The sequence below is a fragment of the Psittacula echo genome (assembly GCF_963264785.1).
Source record: "Psittacula echo genome assembly, chromosome: 2".
Classification (NCBI taxonomy): domain Eukaryota; kingdom Metazoa; phylum Chordata; class Aves; order Psittaciformes; family Psittacidae; genus Psittacula; species Psittacula echo.
In genome coordinates, this window is record NC_137737.1 from 32,931,726 (window position 1) to 32,945,164 (window position 13,439).

At 39.8% G+C, this 13,439-nt stretch overlaps 1 protein-coding gene across 1 annotated transcript in view; it reads left to right on the forward strand.

Moving 5' to 3' along the window:
• The window catches only part of ICA1 (islet cell autoantigen 1), a 75,881-nt gene that overhangs the window by 40,241 nt on the left and 22,201 nt on the right, over positions 1 to 13,439 (forward strand). The window contains exons 7-8 of the mRNA XM_080611403.1: positions 11,731 to 11,856; positions 12,042 to 12,140. Coding sequence (XP_080467529.1) covers positions 11,731 to 11,856; positions 12,042 to 12,140 — 225 coding nt within the window. The remainder of the gene's footprint in view (positions 1 to 11,730; positions 11,857 to 12,041; positions 12,141 to 13,439) is intronic.

The window sequence follows — 13,439 nt, forward strand, 5'->3', positions numbered from 1 at the left end:
AAAATGGGGTTTTTTATGCTGTCTTAAATAAATGACATCTGATGTGTTTCTAAAACTGTGAGGACTTAATCCAACATAAATATATCAAGTCTGTGTGAACCTCATGAAGGTCAGCAATGCCAAGTCCAAGGTCCTGCATGTGGTCATGTTGATGAGAAGCTCCACATGAACCAGGAGTATGCGCTTGCAGCCCAGAAAGTCAACCATATGCTGGGCTGCATCAAGAGGAGCATGGCCAGAAGGTCAAGGGAGGTGTTTCTACCCCTCTGCTCCACTCTCATGAGACTTCACCTGGAAAACACTGTGTTTAGCTTTGAGCCCCCAGCATAAGAAGGATGTGGATGTGTTTTTTAGGTGGCTAAGGTTTTAAAAGTTGCAATTGCTAATAGATTTAAAGTATAGAACATCATGTACTGTACTGACAGATTTGTACTGGCTGAGACATTTGGGCTTGTTCCACCTTCAGAAGCGCAGGCTCAGAGGAGACCTTACAGCGGCCATCCAGTATTTGGTTCTAGTATTATATTACTAATATATATTCCAGGTATAGGTACTAGTATATATTCCAGTATTAGGTATAGAGGGCCTGCAAGAAAGCTGGAGAGGGACTTTTTACAAGGGCATTAGCGATAGGACAAGGGTTTTAAACTGAAAGGGGGGAGATTTAGATTAGACATCATGAAAAAATTTTATACTGTGAGGGTGATAAGGCACTAGCACAGGTTGCACAGAGAAACTGTGGATGCCTCATCCCTGGCAGACCAGGTTGGACAGGGCTTGGAGCAACCTGGTCTAGTGGAAGGTGTCCCTGCCTGTGGCAGGGGTTGGAGCTAGATTATCTTTAAGGTCCCTTCCAACCCAAACCATTCTGTGATTTTATGATTATCCAACCTTAAAAGAATTTTAGGTTGTTGTGGTCCATTCTGGAAGATGATACTCTAATGATGAACATATACATATATATATATATATAAAAATATATATATGAATGTATACATATAGAGTTTAAGGTCTAAATAATGCAACTTTGCAAAGTTCCTTCAATGCAGCTTAAAAAGTTCCTGGTTTTTGTTTGGTTTTTTTTTTATTTCAAATTATAATTTATTCAGTGCCTCAGAGCAGCAGAGCATGTTACAGGCAGAAGTAAAAACTGTCAGAGTATGATCACTTTCCTGATGAAAAAATAATTAGGCACCTTAGTTGTTCTATAGCATAGTAGAGCTTCGCAGGCACAAATGGGAATAAATCACAAAAAATGTTATTTTATTTCTATTAATTTTGTGGGCTTGAGAAATTTTACTGCACACTACACAGAAATTTAGACCTGTGTGTTGTGTCAAGGCTATCATGTGACAGTGTAAAGTGTCCATGTGAAATTCAGTTCTGTCATGTAATCCTTTCGTTTCCTGGTACACAAATACTCTCCTGTTTATAAGTATCTTCATTAGCCCTTCCTGAGAGGAACAGAAGAAAAAGAGGTGTTTAAAATCCTATGGCCTTACCTTACTCATGAGAAATAGAAAAAAAAAAAAGCCATCGCTCTCCCCCCTCACCCCCCAAACTTGGAATTTTGTGTTCATTTTATTTCTACATCAGTCAGGATATGTTTATATTATATTATAAATCAGTATAAGCAGAAAAACAAACCTATAATGCCTTCAAACTTTCCAAGTTCTCTAATCAGCTGAGCACAGCTGAAGGCTAAAAATTGCTAGGATCTGGCATATCCAGACACCCAGTGGCAGCTCTAATACTTTTTAGTTGGTAATGCTGCAATAGAAAAATGTTTGTAGTAGATCGTGTGTGTGTATGCACATGTGCTCTATAGCACAATGGAGATTTAAGAGAACTGTACCACACAAATGATGGAGTGGGGCAGGCTATTCATGGTCGTGTTTACAAGACTGGGATCTTTTAGTTGATTTATTTTGCAAAACAGAACAAGTGGTTGCTATAATGTTATAATACTCTGGTGGGGTGGACTGCCCTATACTCCTGGGTCCAAGAGTCACTCATCCTATATACAGCTGGTGAGGGCATGTTTTGCCAGTGCAATCCAGTGTCTGTCAAACACTTGAGCTTGTGCATAAGTATCCCGTAACTCTGCAGAAGACCTGTAGTTTATTCAGTGCTTTTTGGTGTCGGGGACAATGGGACCCAGTCTCATTGAAACCTTCAGGAACTGCTGTAATATAAATGTTAAATAATAATGACTGATACTATTGCAATCAATGGGAATAGTTGGATATTCAAATGAAAATCTGAGTTACCATCAGAAGCTATTGTTCTTGTGTGTGAGTTAAAACTATTACAGCTGTTATTTTGTCTCCCATTCTGACTGTGGAGGTAGATGAAAAATCCTGGGTTTGACTAAACTCAGTTTTTGTGAAGGAAAAACAAGTTCAAGAATGGTTCTACCATGTGAATTCGAATAGGGTAGGATTGGGAAAATAGCTAAATATAGCAGGTTTGCATGACAAAGTTGCATGACAGCTGCCAGGTTTGGGGGAATAACATTTCAGTTAAAACGTGACTTCTTACTAGTTCTTTCCTCTAGACCACTTTGACATAGCACAAGGAGAGCAAAATACATGTTAAAATCATGGAGATTTGATTGTTCTTACTAGGAAAAAAAAATATGATTAAAGGAAGAAAACTTTCTACCAGTTTATGATGACTTTATGGTTGTTCTTTTTTCAGAGAATTGGTGTTTCAGATCAAATTGTTTGGTAGAGAAGCATAATTGTTCTTGGTATAGCATTGTTTCTGCCTCCTTTTTTTTCTTTTTCTTTTTTTTCTTTGTGTACTTTAACATTCTTCTTCTGTTGCTTACGTTGTGTTCTAGGACTGTCATGAACATGCTGTAGCCTCCAGTGAGACACCTGAACTGGTGAATTAGTTGCTTCAATTAAATCTAAAATCCCTGGGTAATCATGACAAGTAATTTGCTAGTAGATATTTGCAGTTATTTGAGTAGGTATTGATTTCATTGGATTATGTTGAATATCACCATGGTTCAGTTGAATATTTGGTCTGTTTCTTGCCACAAATGTTTCAGCCACTAGAAGAATGATCTTTGGTGGCTGTACAGTCTTTGTGCTGGATTATATCTTGTGATAGACTTGCCTTCATCAAGTCTGTATATAATGAGAGTTTTCTATCACTTCAGGGATACCAGGAAGCTGTGACAGTTTCTTTTCCAGAATCTTCATCTCTTACAGTGTGGCTAGCCTAATTTACATTTAATGCAGCTTTCACGGATATCTTTCCACTTGAATTTGGTGATATGTTTAAACTACCTCAACAAAGGATGTGTATATTTTCAGCAGTTGTTTCAAAGTGTTATTTGCTTGTGCTGTTGTAGTAACTGGGAGTAAGAGTCATAGGTAGCAGCTCCACTCTCGTAGTCCTGCATAGGAAAAGAAGAAGGCAGGCTGTATGGCAGGTGTACCAGCATTTTTTCCTCTCCTCACAGAGGCATAACTTCTCTTTCAAAGCTGACATATCAGTTGTTCTTTTGTGGCAGAAAGGCAGGCAGTATCATCGAACTATAGAATCACAGAACAGCTTAGGTTGGATGGGACATTAAAAGTTTATCTGGATCCAGCCCCCTCTCATGAACAGGGATACCTTCCACTAGAAGGGATTTTGTTGTTTTCAAGAGTGAGACAGGTAGACATGCAATGGTAATTAAGTTTTTTATGTGAATTACAACATGAATGCAATTCATGTTGCAATTCACAGCCCAGAAAGCCAACCGCATCCTGGGCTGCAGGTCGACCAGCAGGTCGAAGGAGGTGATCCTGCCCTTCTGCTCTGCTCTCATGAGACCTCACTTGGAGTATTGTGTGCAGTTCTGGTGTCCTCAACATAAAAAGGACATGGAACTGTTGGAGCAAGTCCAGAGGAGGGCCACAAGGATGATCAGGGGACTGGAGCACCTCCCGTATGGAGATAGCCTGAGAAAGTTGGGGCTGTTCAGCCTGGAGAAGAGAAGGCTGCGTGGAGACCTCATAGCAGCCTTCCAGTATCTGAAGGGAGCCTGTAAGGATGCTGGGGAGGGACTCTTCATCAGGGACTGTAGTGATAGGACAAGGGGTAACGGGTTCAAACTTAAACAGGGGAAGTTTAGATTGGATATAAGGGAGAAATTCTTTCCTGAGAGGGTGGTGAGGCACTGGAATGGGTTGCCCAGGGAGGTTGTGAATGCTCCATCCTTGGTGGTGTTCAAGGCCAGGTTGAACAGAGCCTTGGGTGGCATGGTTTAGTGTGAGGTGTCCCTGGCCATGGCAGGGGGGTTGGAACTAGATGATCTGAACGTCCTTTCCAACCCTAACTCTTCTATGATTCTATTCTATGATTCTAAATTTGCTTAATCAGGCTTAACAGAATAAGGGTGCATGGGGATGTGTGCCTAAGCACAGGCATTTGTAATTAAGTCCAAAATGGCAAATTTAAGAAATGTGTCATTTGAACTCCTTACGCACTTTAGGTTACTTAAATTCATATCTCAGGAATAGTTTTGTTTCTTCAACAAGTCTGATGTATGTCTACTCAGCTTCAGGCCCAAGTGGTATCATTTGGATCTATTACACTGTCCAAGAAGTTTTCCTCTTTAGCTAGGAGTTTCTTGCTTTATAAATTTAATCTCCTAAAATTAATTTTTATCAGTGTTTCTCATCAGATCCTAAATGAATATTTTAATAACAAGGACTGAAGCAGACAAACAGAAGTATGCTACCTCTTCTTTAACCTTTGTTCTTATGTGTTACTCCTACAAGTTGATGGGCAGAGATTAATGAATGTGGTAAATACTAGTCCAACCCAAAGGAACAATTGAGTCAAAGCATAGTCTGTAAAATATAGAACATAGCAAAGCTCACTGAATTCGGGTTTAGTACTGTACATGATGTTGGAAGTTCCTGGATTGCACATGGAAAAGTTTAAGCTACAGGCATTATTTTGTGTAAAACATTACCTTTTCTGTTCTCTAACTACCCAGCATCAATCTTGAATTTAAAAAGTAAAAATAAAAAAATCTAGCTTACATATGCTCATGTAAAAGTGTAATGGGTGCTCCTTGTCATAACACCACTCATGGTATAACGTTATTACAGTTATTACAGTTTTGTAGGAACTGAGAATCTAGTTCCTTATGCTTTCTGTGCCATATGCAGACGTGCTGCAAGATACGCTATGTGCTAAATACTTTGTCCTCAAACTGCTGCCTACTTCAGTTTGAATTTAATTTTCATGTAGTCTTCACAATGATCAGGTATGCCAGAAGGTGCTATACTTCCTTAATGCAGAGATTTGTGCTGATTCCGTCTGCTGGTAGAGTTTACCCAGAGCCCCCAACAGGAAGGTTTGCTATATTCCAGGCATTTTTCCCTCTTGATTTACTTACCCTCCTCCTTCCAGCCTGTACACATGCTGTGCATGCTTTTCAGATCGAGTAAGTGAGAGGTTGGGTGACAAATTAGACTGGAAGCATCTGTTTCTGCTTCTATGCTGGAAATGCTGAGGCAAAAAATATACTGTATGTAAAGTGAGGTAGCACATTTATCCAACTTTTCTTTTGGAGATGATACTTCACTAGATGAATTGTCCCTGAAATTGGGCTACTACTGAAGATAAATTTTGTATTTTATGGTGGAGTAGAAGAAAGTAATAACACAGATGTACCATAAAGGATATAAAGATTCCTTGGAAATACATGAGAAATCCGTATTTTAGTAACTGAACATACTGAATAGGGTTTTTTAGCTGGGTCTGAACATCTAGGGGTTTTATATCAGCAGTCTTGAAGATTGGGACTTCTCTGTCTGAATGTAGGTTTAGGAACCTATGTTAGCAAATATTGGCCCTCACAATCAAATATTCCAGTATCTGATTTTGAAGCCCCCAGGTTTTTAACATTTCTTTATTTACTTATTTATTTTAGTCTTGAAATTATTTTCAGTTTCTCTGGCATCTTGCAGTCTATCAAGCTGTTGATTTAGTAAGGTACTGCTTTCCAAATCTATGTTTTCTTATGTGCTCTCTTTAAAGAATTCTATTCCATAAATATTGTACTTAGATGTTTGCATTAGGAAATTAAAAGCAGATTGCTGCTTAGAAAATAAAAAGATGAGGAGTAATAATCTATTTTATGTCAGTAGTACCATAAGCTTTTCTTGTACAGCATAACTTAAAACTAACACCTACAGTTTCAGATGTTTAGAATCATAGAATCATAGAATAGTTAGGGTTGGAAAGGACCTTCAGATCATCTAGTTCCAACCCCCCTGCCATGGCCAGGGACACCTCACACTAAACCATGCCACCCAAGGCCTCATCCAACTTGGCCTTGAACACCACCAAGGATGGAGCATTCACAACCTCCCTGGGCAACCCATTCCAGTGCCTCACCACCCTCTCAGTAAAGAATTTCTTCCTTATATCCAATCTAAACTTCCCCTGTTTAAGTTTGAACCCGTTACCCCTTGTCCTATCACTACAGTTCCTGATGAATAGTCTATCTCCAGCATCCTTATAGGCCCCCTTCAGATACTGGAAGGCTGCTAGGAGGTCTCCACGCAGCCTTCTCTTCTCCAGGCTGAACAGCCCCAACTTTCTCAGGCTATCTCCATGCGGGAGGTGCTCCAGTCCCCTGATCATCCTTGTGGCCCTCCTCTGGACTTGTTCCAACAGTTCCATGTCCTTTTTATGTTGAGGACACCAGAACTGCACACAATACTCCAAGTGAGGTCTCATGAGAGCAGAGCAGAAGGGCAGGATCACCTCCTTCGACCTGCTGGTCATGCTCCTTTTGATGCAGCCCAGGGTGCGATTGGCTTTCTGGGTTGTGAGCACACACTGCGGGCTCATGTTCATTTTCTCATCGACCAACACCCCCAAGTCCTTCTCCGCAGGGCTGATCTGAATCTCTTCTTTGCCCAACCTGTAGCTGTGCCTGGGATTGCTCTGACGCAGGTGTAGGACCTTGCACTTGGCATGGTTAAACTTCATCAGGTTGGCATCAGCCCACCTCACAAGAATGTCGAGGTCCCTCTGGATGGCATCCCTTCCCTCTGGTGTATCAACCGAACCACACAGCTTGGTGTCATTGGCAAACTTGCTGAGAGCGCACTGAATCCCACTGTCCATGTCACCGACAAAGATGTTGGACAAGACTGGTCCCAACACCGATCCCTGAGGGACACCACTCGTTACCAGTCTCCAGCCGGACATCGAGCCATTGACCACAACTCTTTGTGTGCAGCTATCCAGCCAGTTCTTTATCTACCAACTGGTCCACCCATCAAATTGATGTCTCTCCAAGTTAGAGACAAGGATGTCGTGTGGGACAGTGTTGAACGCTTTGCACAAGTCCAGGTAGGTGACGTCAACTGCTCTGCCCCTGTCCATCAGTTTCGTAGCCCCATCATAGAAGGCCACCAAATTGGTCAGGCAGGATTTCCCCTTAGTGAAGCCATGCTGGCTGTCACCAAGCACCTCCTTGTTTTTCATGTGCCTTAGCATGTCTTCCAGGAGAATCTGCTCCAAGATTTTGCCAGGCACAGAGGTGAGACTGACTGGTCTGTAGTTCCCTGGGTCATCCATTTTCCCCTTCTTGAAAATGGGGGTTATATTTCCCTTCTTCCAGTCATCGGGAACTTCACCTGACTGCCACGATTTTTCAAATATGATGGCCAGTGGCTTAGCAACTTCATTCGCCAGCTCCTTCAGGAGCCGCGGATGGATTCTGTCAGGTCCCATGGACTTGTGTACGTTTAGGTTTTTAAGATGGTCTCGAGCCAGATCCTCTCCTACAGTGGGCTTAGGGTCTTCATTCTCACAGTCCCTGCATCTGCCTTCCAAGGCTTGGTGGTGCGGTCAGAGCCTTTGCTAGTGAAGACTGAGGCAAAGAAGTCATTAAGAACCTCAGCCTTCTCCAGATCCTGGGTAGCCGGTTCTCCCGATATCTTCCGGAGGGGGCCTGCGTTGTCCCTAGTCTGTCTTTTACTCACTACGTACCTATAGAATCCCTTCCTGTTATCCTTAACATCCCTAGCCAAATTCAATTCTAACTGGGCCTTAGCCTTCCTCACCTGAAAGAAGCTCTTTCATTGTAAAATGTCCAAGTTGCATTTGGATTGGGGTGGTTCTCTTATAGTCAGTAAAATCCTGACGCTTTTCAGACCAGGCATTTGAAGAAATTTTGTATGTTCAGCTTTAATGAAGTTAAATGTATGAATAAAAATGTGCAATACTGAGACCACAATGAGGTCCTGCTTCTCATGTCTTGGAAACTAATTGCAGAGAAAGGATATTAGTATGTGTTACATTAGCTTTCCCTTGAGTAGAAAACCGAAGGTTATAATTTGTGTGGTATTGAGTAGGTTATGCTTTGTAAGTACTAAGCTTTTATACCTAACTCCTGAAGCCACAAGTAATCTTAAAAGATGTCTAATAATAATTTGAATTGAAAATGCATTCATTGGCATACATAAAAGGCCGAAGGTTGTGTCATGCTGATGCAGTATTTGGTGTTCGTTCTTCGCTTACCTGCACTGCTGCTGCAAAATGGAGAGTGCTTCTGCTCAATAAACTTTCAGTATGTCAAAAATCCTAAAAGCATTCTTAATTTAATAATTATTATAGTATTGTATCTTCCCTGGTTGGCAAGAGAAATGTGTGGCATTCGATAACACATATGATCATGTCAAACATACAGGTTTGTATTCCACATTGCTTTGTGGATCACCTCTTTATGAATGCTCTAGCTTTTAAAAGAGAAACTAATCACATGTTCAGTTAAGATAAATGCTGACATTGTTTCTTGCTAAATGTCCCTGCAGACTGTATGCAGGAATACTGCAACTCAAATTTCACAGGTTTTTGGTTTTCTGGATTTTTTTCTCTTCTGGGTAGTTGGAGACATGAGGTAAACTCAAATCCGAGTCTGTAGTATAAAGTCCTTGTGCAGACTTGAGGTTGTAGAAATTAAAAATTACATTTAGTAGTACTTTTTTTTTTTTTCCTTTTCTTGTGGCCCTCCGTCTCCGACAGAGTATTTGTATTCCCCAGAACTAACATTCTTTACTTGGATTATCAGTTTACAAAGCTACAGCTGTTCTTACTGTGTTTTCACCAGTGCTATGATATACTGAATAGGAAAGGGATTCTGATCTCAGCTGCACCATTGTAAAATATAGTTTTACATGTGACCCACTTCTGCTGACATCGGTTGAATTTCTCTGGAGTTTCATAGCCAGAACTGAGATCAGACTTTAGTCTTAAGTCTCACTAAGTTTTTCAAAACCCTACAACATCTCTTACTTAAATACCTTCCTGTTGTAGCAATTATTTCTGGAAAAAGCTGTAGGTAATCTCAAGTTTGGATTTCAGTTAGAAGTTCATTTTTGCATAGGCCCATGGGGTTTGGGTTTGGGTTTTTTTGGTGGTTTTTTTCACAGTTCTCATTTTTAGACTGAAGTTGTAAATCTGTGCTCTCAGTCACTCACAGCTAAAGCAAATAAAGAATTTAAGGGCCTAATGCAGGACAAGGGTGTTTTATTCAGCATTGGCTAAAGCTTACCCACTCCTGCCACTGCCCCCATCCTCTTCCATTGCTGCTTAATTTTGGAAGCTCATAAGCTCTTCACCCACCTGCTGTTTTGACCAGACAGTTTATGCGTGGGGTAAACTCCTGGCATGGGTAGCACAGTGCCTCCCTTGGGCTTACACCAGGCATGAGCTAAAAGTAGTAGAGTCCCTCAAGAACCCCAAAGTAAGAGGCAGCCTCAGCTCATGCCAGTGTTGATCTGGCTGGGTAAGGCTTTTCACCAAATACTGTACTTTGTAGGGAGATACCTTGGCAGTAGCTGCTTTTTGCTTTTTATATCATAGCTTAGCATTTGTCATGCCTAAGGAGTGAAAGCCATGGGAGCAATTTGCTCCTTCCTGAGGGAATTCAAATCTTTCTCCACCTCGCCAAAACATCTCCTAAATACCCAAGAACTCTGCCAGCTCTGGACACCCCTCTTTGGTTTGAAACTCTTCAGTTTGAAAAAACAAGAAAGCAAGTCATCAGTAAGTTGATACAGTCTTGTGGTTAGAGCACTGGATCAGGTCAGAAGTTTGAAACATGATTGTTATTACCAGAACTCAAGATTTATTGATTGATAGCTTGGTGTAATGTGTGGAGAAGACTTCCCCTTCTATATGAATAGACTAACCGAAAAGCTATCTTATAAAGGTAATATCACTGCTGTTTCTTTATTAAAAGAAAAAAAAAAAGTAATATTTTTTTTAGGCATCATTTTCTGTAATTCAGATCTCACAGATGAGATGCTGCGTTTATCAGAAATTCTAAATTATGGTAGTGTCTTCCTTATATCAGGCCTATGATATGTGCATCTCTATTGTATTACTTCTGCAGAGCTGAGCTGATCAGTGAAAAAAAGGTTGCCATGTATCCAACATCCCAGAAGTCCCACAGTTTGTGTGGTTAGGTCATCTGATGAATTTGTGATCTTTTGCTGGGTTTGTAGCTGATTGGAAGTCTCATATATCCTAGTTTGTGAAAACAAGGTTAGTCATGTGGTAACCCTTAACGTTTTGGATTGCATTATGAGGTGTGTATTTATCCTTCCTGCACAAGTCACAGGCACTTGCTGCAATTCACTTGTGAAGACAAGGAGCATACATGTTTGTCAGATCTTGTGTGATGGAGTCTGCATATTCTGAACAAAATCACTTTATTCTCCAAGTTTGGCCAGTAAAGGAAATATATTTAATTTGCTTTAAGTGGGTTTTTTTCTACTGTAAAGGTGTTTTTTTTTTTGTAAACATTTTATTTTAACTGAAAGAGTTACAGGAAGATAATTATGTTTGTGATTTGGTTGTTTCACATTTCCTTGGAAGAAAATTGAATTTTGTATACAAATTTTGTTATAAACAATTTGTGTACAAAGCTGACATAAAAATGGGGATCCTGGGTATAAATGCCTATATCAGCTTTTTACCCTGATACCTGAACATGAGAATACCAGTGATGTTGTCAAACATGTGCGGCTTGTATACAAGAGGGTGTCTTGTATCTGCTTGACAGATGGTAGAAGAATAATGTGAAAAACTAATAACGCTTTAAAAGTGAATTTTTTTTACAAGAAAAGTACTCTGTTTTAGCAGGAAAACTTCAATAAGTGAAATTTCTGTAGCAGTTCAAAGTTACTGACATGCTGTATTGTCAACAAGAGTTGCAGATAGGCTTTAAAGTTTGTCAGTGTAATTCGTCTCCTACTATAATAGGTACAAGGAGACGTTTCTGCCGTGCGCCTGTGTATTATGTAATAAAATTTTAGTTCTAAATTTGTTGGTCAACCTTTGAATTGGTATTTCTGTTAAGGGATACGAAAATGAGTGCATTTTCCAATTATTACCTTCTCAGTATATATTTAATACTAATATTCATCTTGCAAAGAGAAGTTACAAACAAAACTTCTCCACTGAATATTGTTAGAAAAATAGTAACATAGAAGATAGCAACAGACGTTTTAGCATATCTCAGTCTGCTATATCTTATTTTCAGTGAGATTGATGCTATATTAAAGTTCTGTATAAATTTCAATTGAGTCTGCTCAGTTGTCTGATTTGCCTAAAAGTTGTGTTCATTTGCTCTTCTGTGAGAAACAGAGGAAAAAAAAGAATTCACTACATGAACAATTGTCCCTTTGTTTGAAGGTTCAAGCTCAAGTGCGACATGCAAAACTCAACTTTGACAAACTGAAAACTGATGTCTGTCAAAAAGTGGATCTTTTGGGAGCGAGCAGATGCAACCTCCTTTCTCATGTGTTAACAACATATCAGGTATCCAAAGAAAACAACCTCCGAAATAAAGATTTACTGTTAATATATGTTTTTTTAAGAGGTTACAATGGCAATATTCAATTCTAAGAACTGTAACTAGTATTGGAGGGGAGATGTGAGATTTGCACTGAAAGCAGATTGGTATTAAAGCTAACATTGCATTGAAATTTCATCCTACCTTACAGATAACACTTCTTCATTTTTGGGAAAAAACTTCACACACGATGGCAGCCATCCATGAAAGTTTCAAAGGTTATCAGCCATATGAATTCACTATGTTAAAGGTAAGGAATATAGAGATATGTTTGTGCTAACTGAGATTTTGTTTGATTATTCCAAAAGAATCATAAAATGCGGCAGAATTAGGGAATTATGTTGCTCTCCAAAATCATGTAAGTGAATTAATGCTATTTTGCCTTTTCATCTGTTTTTAAAAACTCACACTCTTTAAGAACACTTTATTGGGCTAAATACTGAGTACATGGATGAGTTACACGGTTTCCACACCTGTACTGAGACTTTTTAACCCTTCAGGGCTCTGGGAAATAGTTTTGCTTAACTAGTGGTATTCGCTGGTTTTTTGTAATCTTTAAGCATGGAATATATGTGATGTCTGGCTGTAGTCTGAGTTCAGAGTTTCACCAGGTATCTAAAAGTCATCACTCAGCACTGTGTATTTTCCTGGTCATGCCTGCCCCTTCATAGTTGCTTTGCCCCTTGCAATTTGAGGCTCAGTAGAAGAATGGGAAAACAGTAACAAAAAAATTATCTTTCAGTTTATCCCATATTTTGTGCAACATGATAACTATGTGATTGGCTGTTCCTGTTTGCATGGGAGAAAAATAACATTTGTCTGAAGGAGATCTGAGGGAAGGGTTAGCACTGGAAGGAAAGCAAGGAATGAATGCCTTGCAGCAAAGCCACTGCTTGCTTGGAGAGACAACCCAGTTTGAAAACAATTACAAGTCATAGCCTCAATCTATGAAATGCTTGTGCATTTGACACTTAGAAGTGGAAGTTGAACTGCATTATGCTATTTAGCCTGCAGCTACCCCAGAGCTCCTGGAAAAGAAGCACCAGAAGGTATATGGTTTAATTCACCCCAGACTACCAAACTTATCTGTACATGACTATGCTATATTTAAAGTTGTTTTCTAGAATGTGGGTTGGGAGGGAGCAGTTTCTGAACTTTGAAGTGCATGAAGAGCTTGTGGAGGCTGTTACTTCTGCAGCATGAAACATCATAACAGACCAAACAAACAAATTTCAAGCTCAGTCTCTCTTGACCAAGGACAAAAATGAAGAGGCTTATAAATTGTTTCATCTTACCCAGCCTCTGAAGAATCCCGTCTTGCAGAAAAAGTCCTCATTTGCTATGAAGTTAACATAACTCCAAGCTTGTTTCTTGCATAGTGCACATTGTGGAAGATGAGTTTTAGCCAGAGCTTATATTTCAGCAACCTGCCAGAGCAGATTTCAGCAAGAAACAGTAGGGCATAGTTAGCTTGACATTGCTAGTAATTACCTACACACTTACCAATTAAATTCCAAACCAGAAAAGAAAATCCCCTTTATTTCCTCAC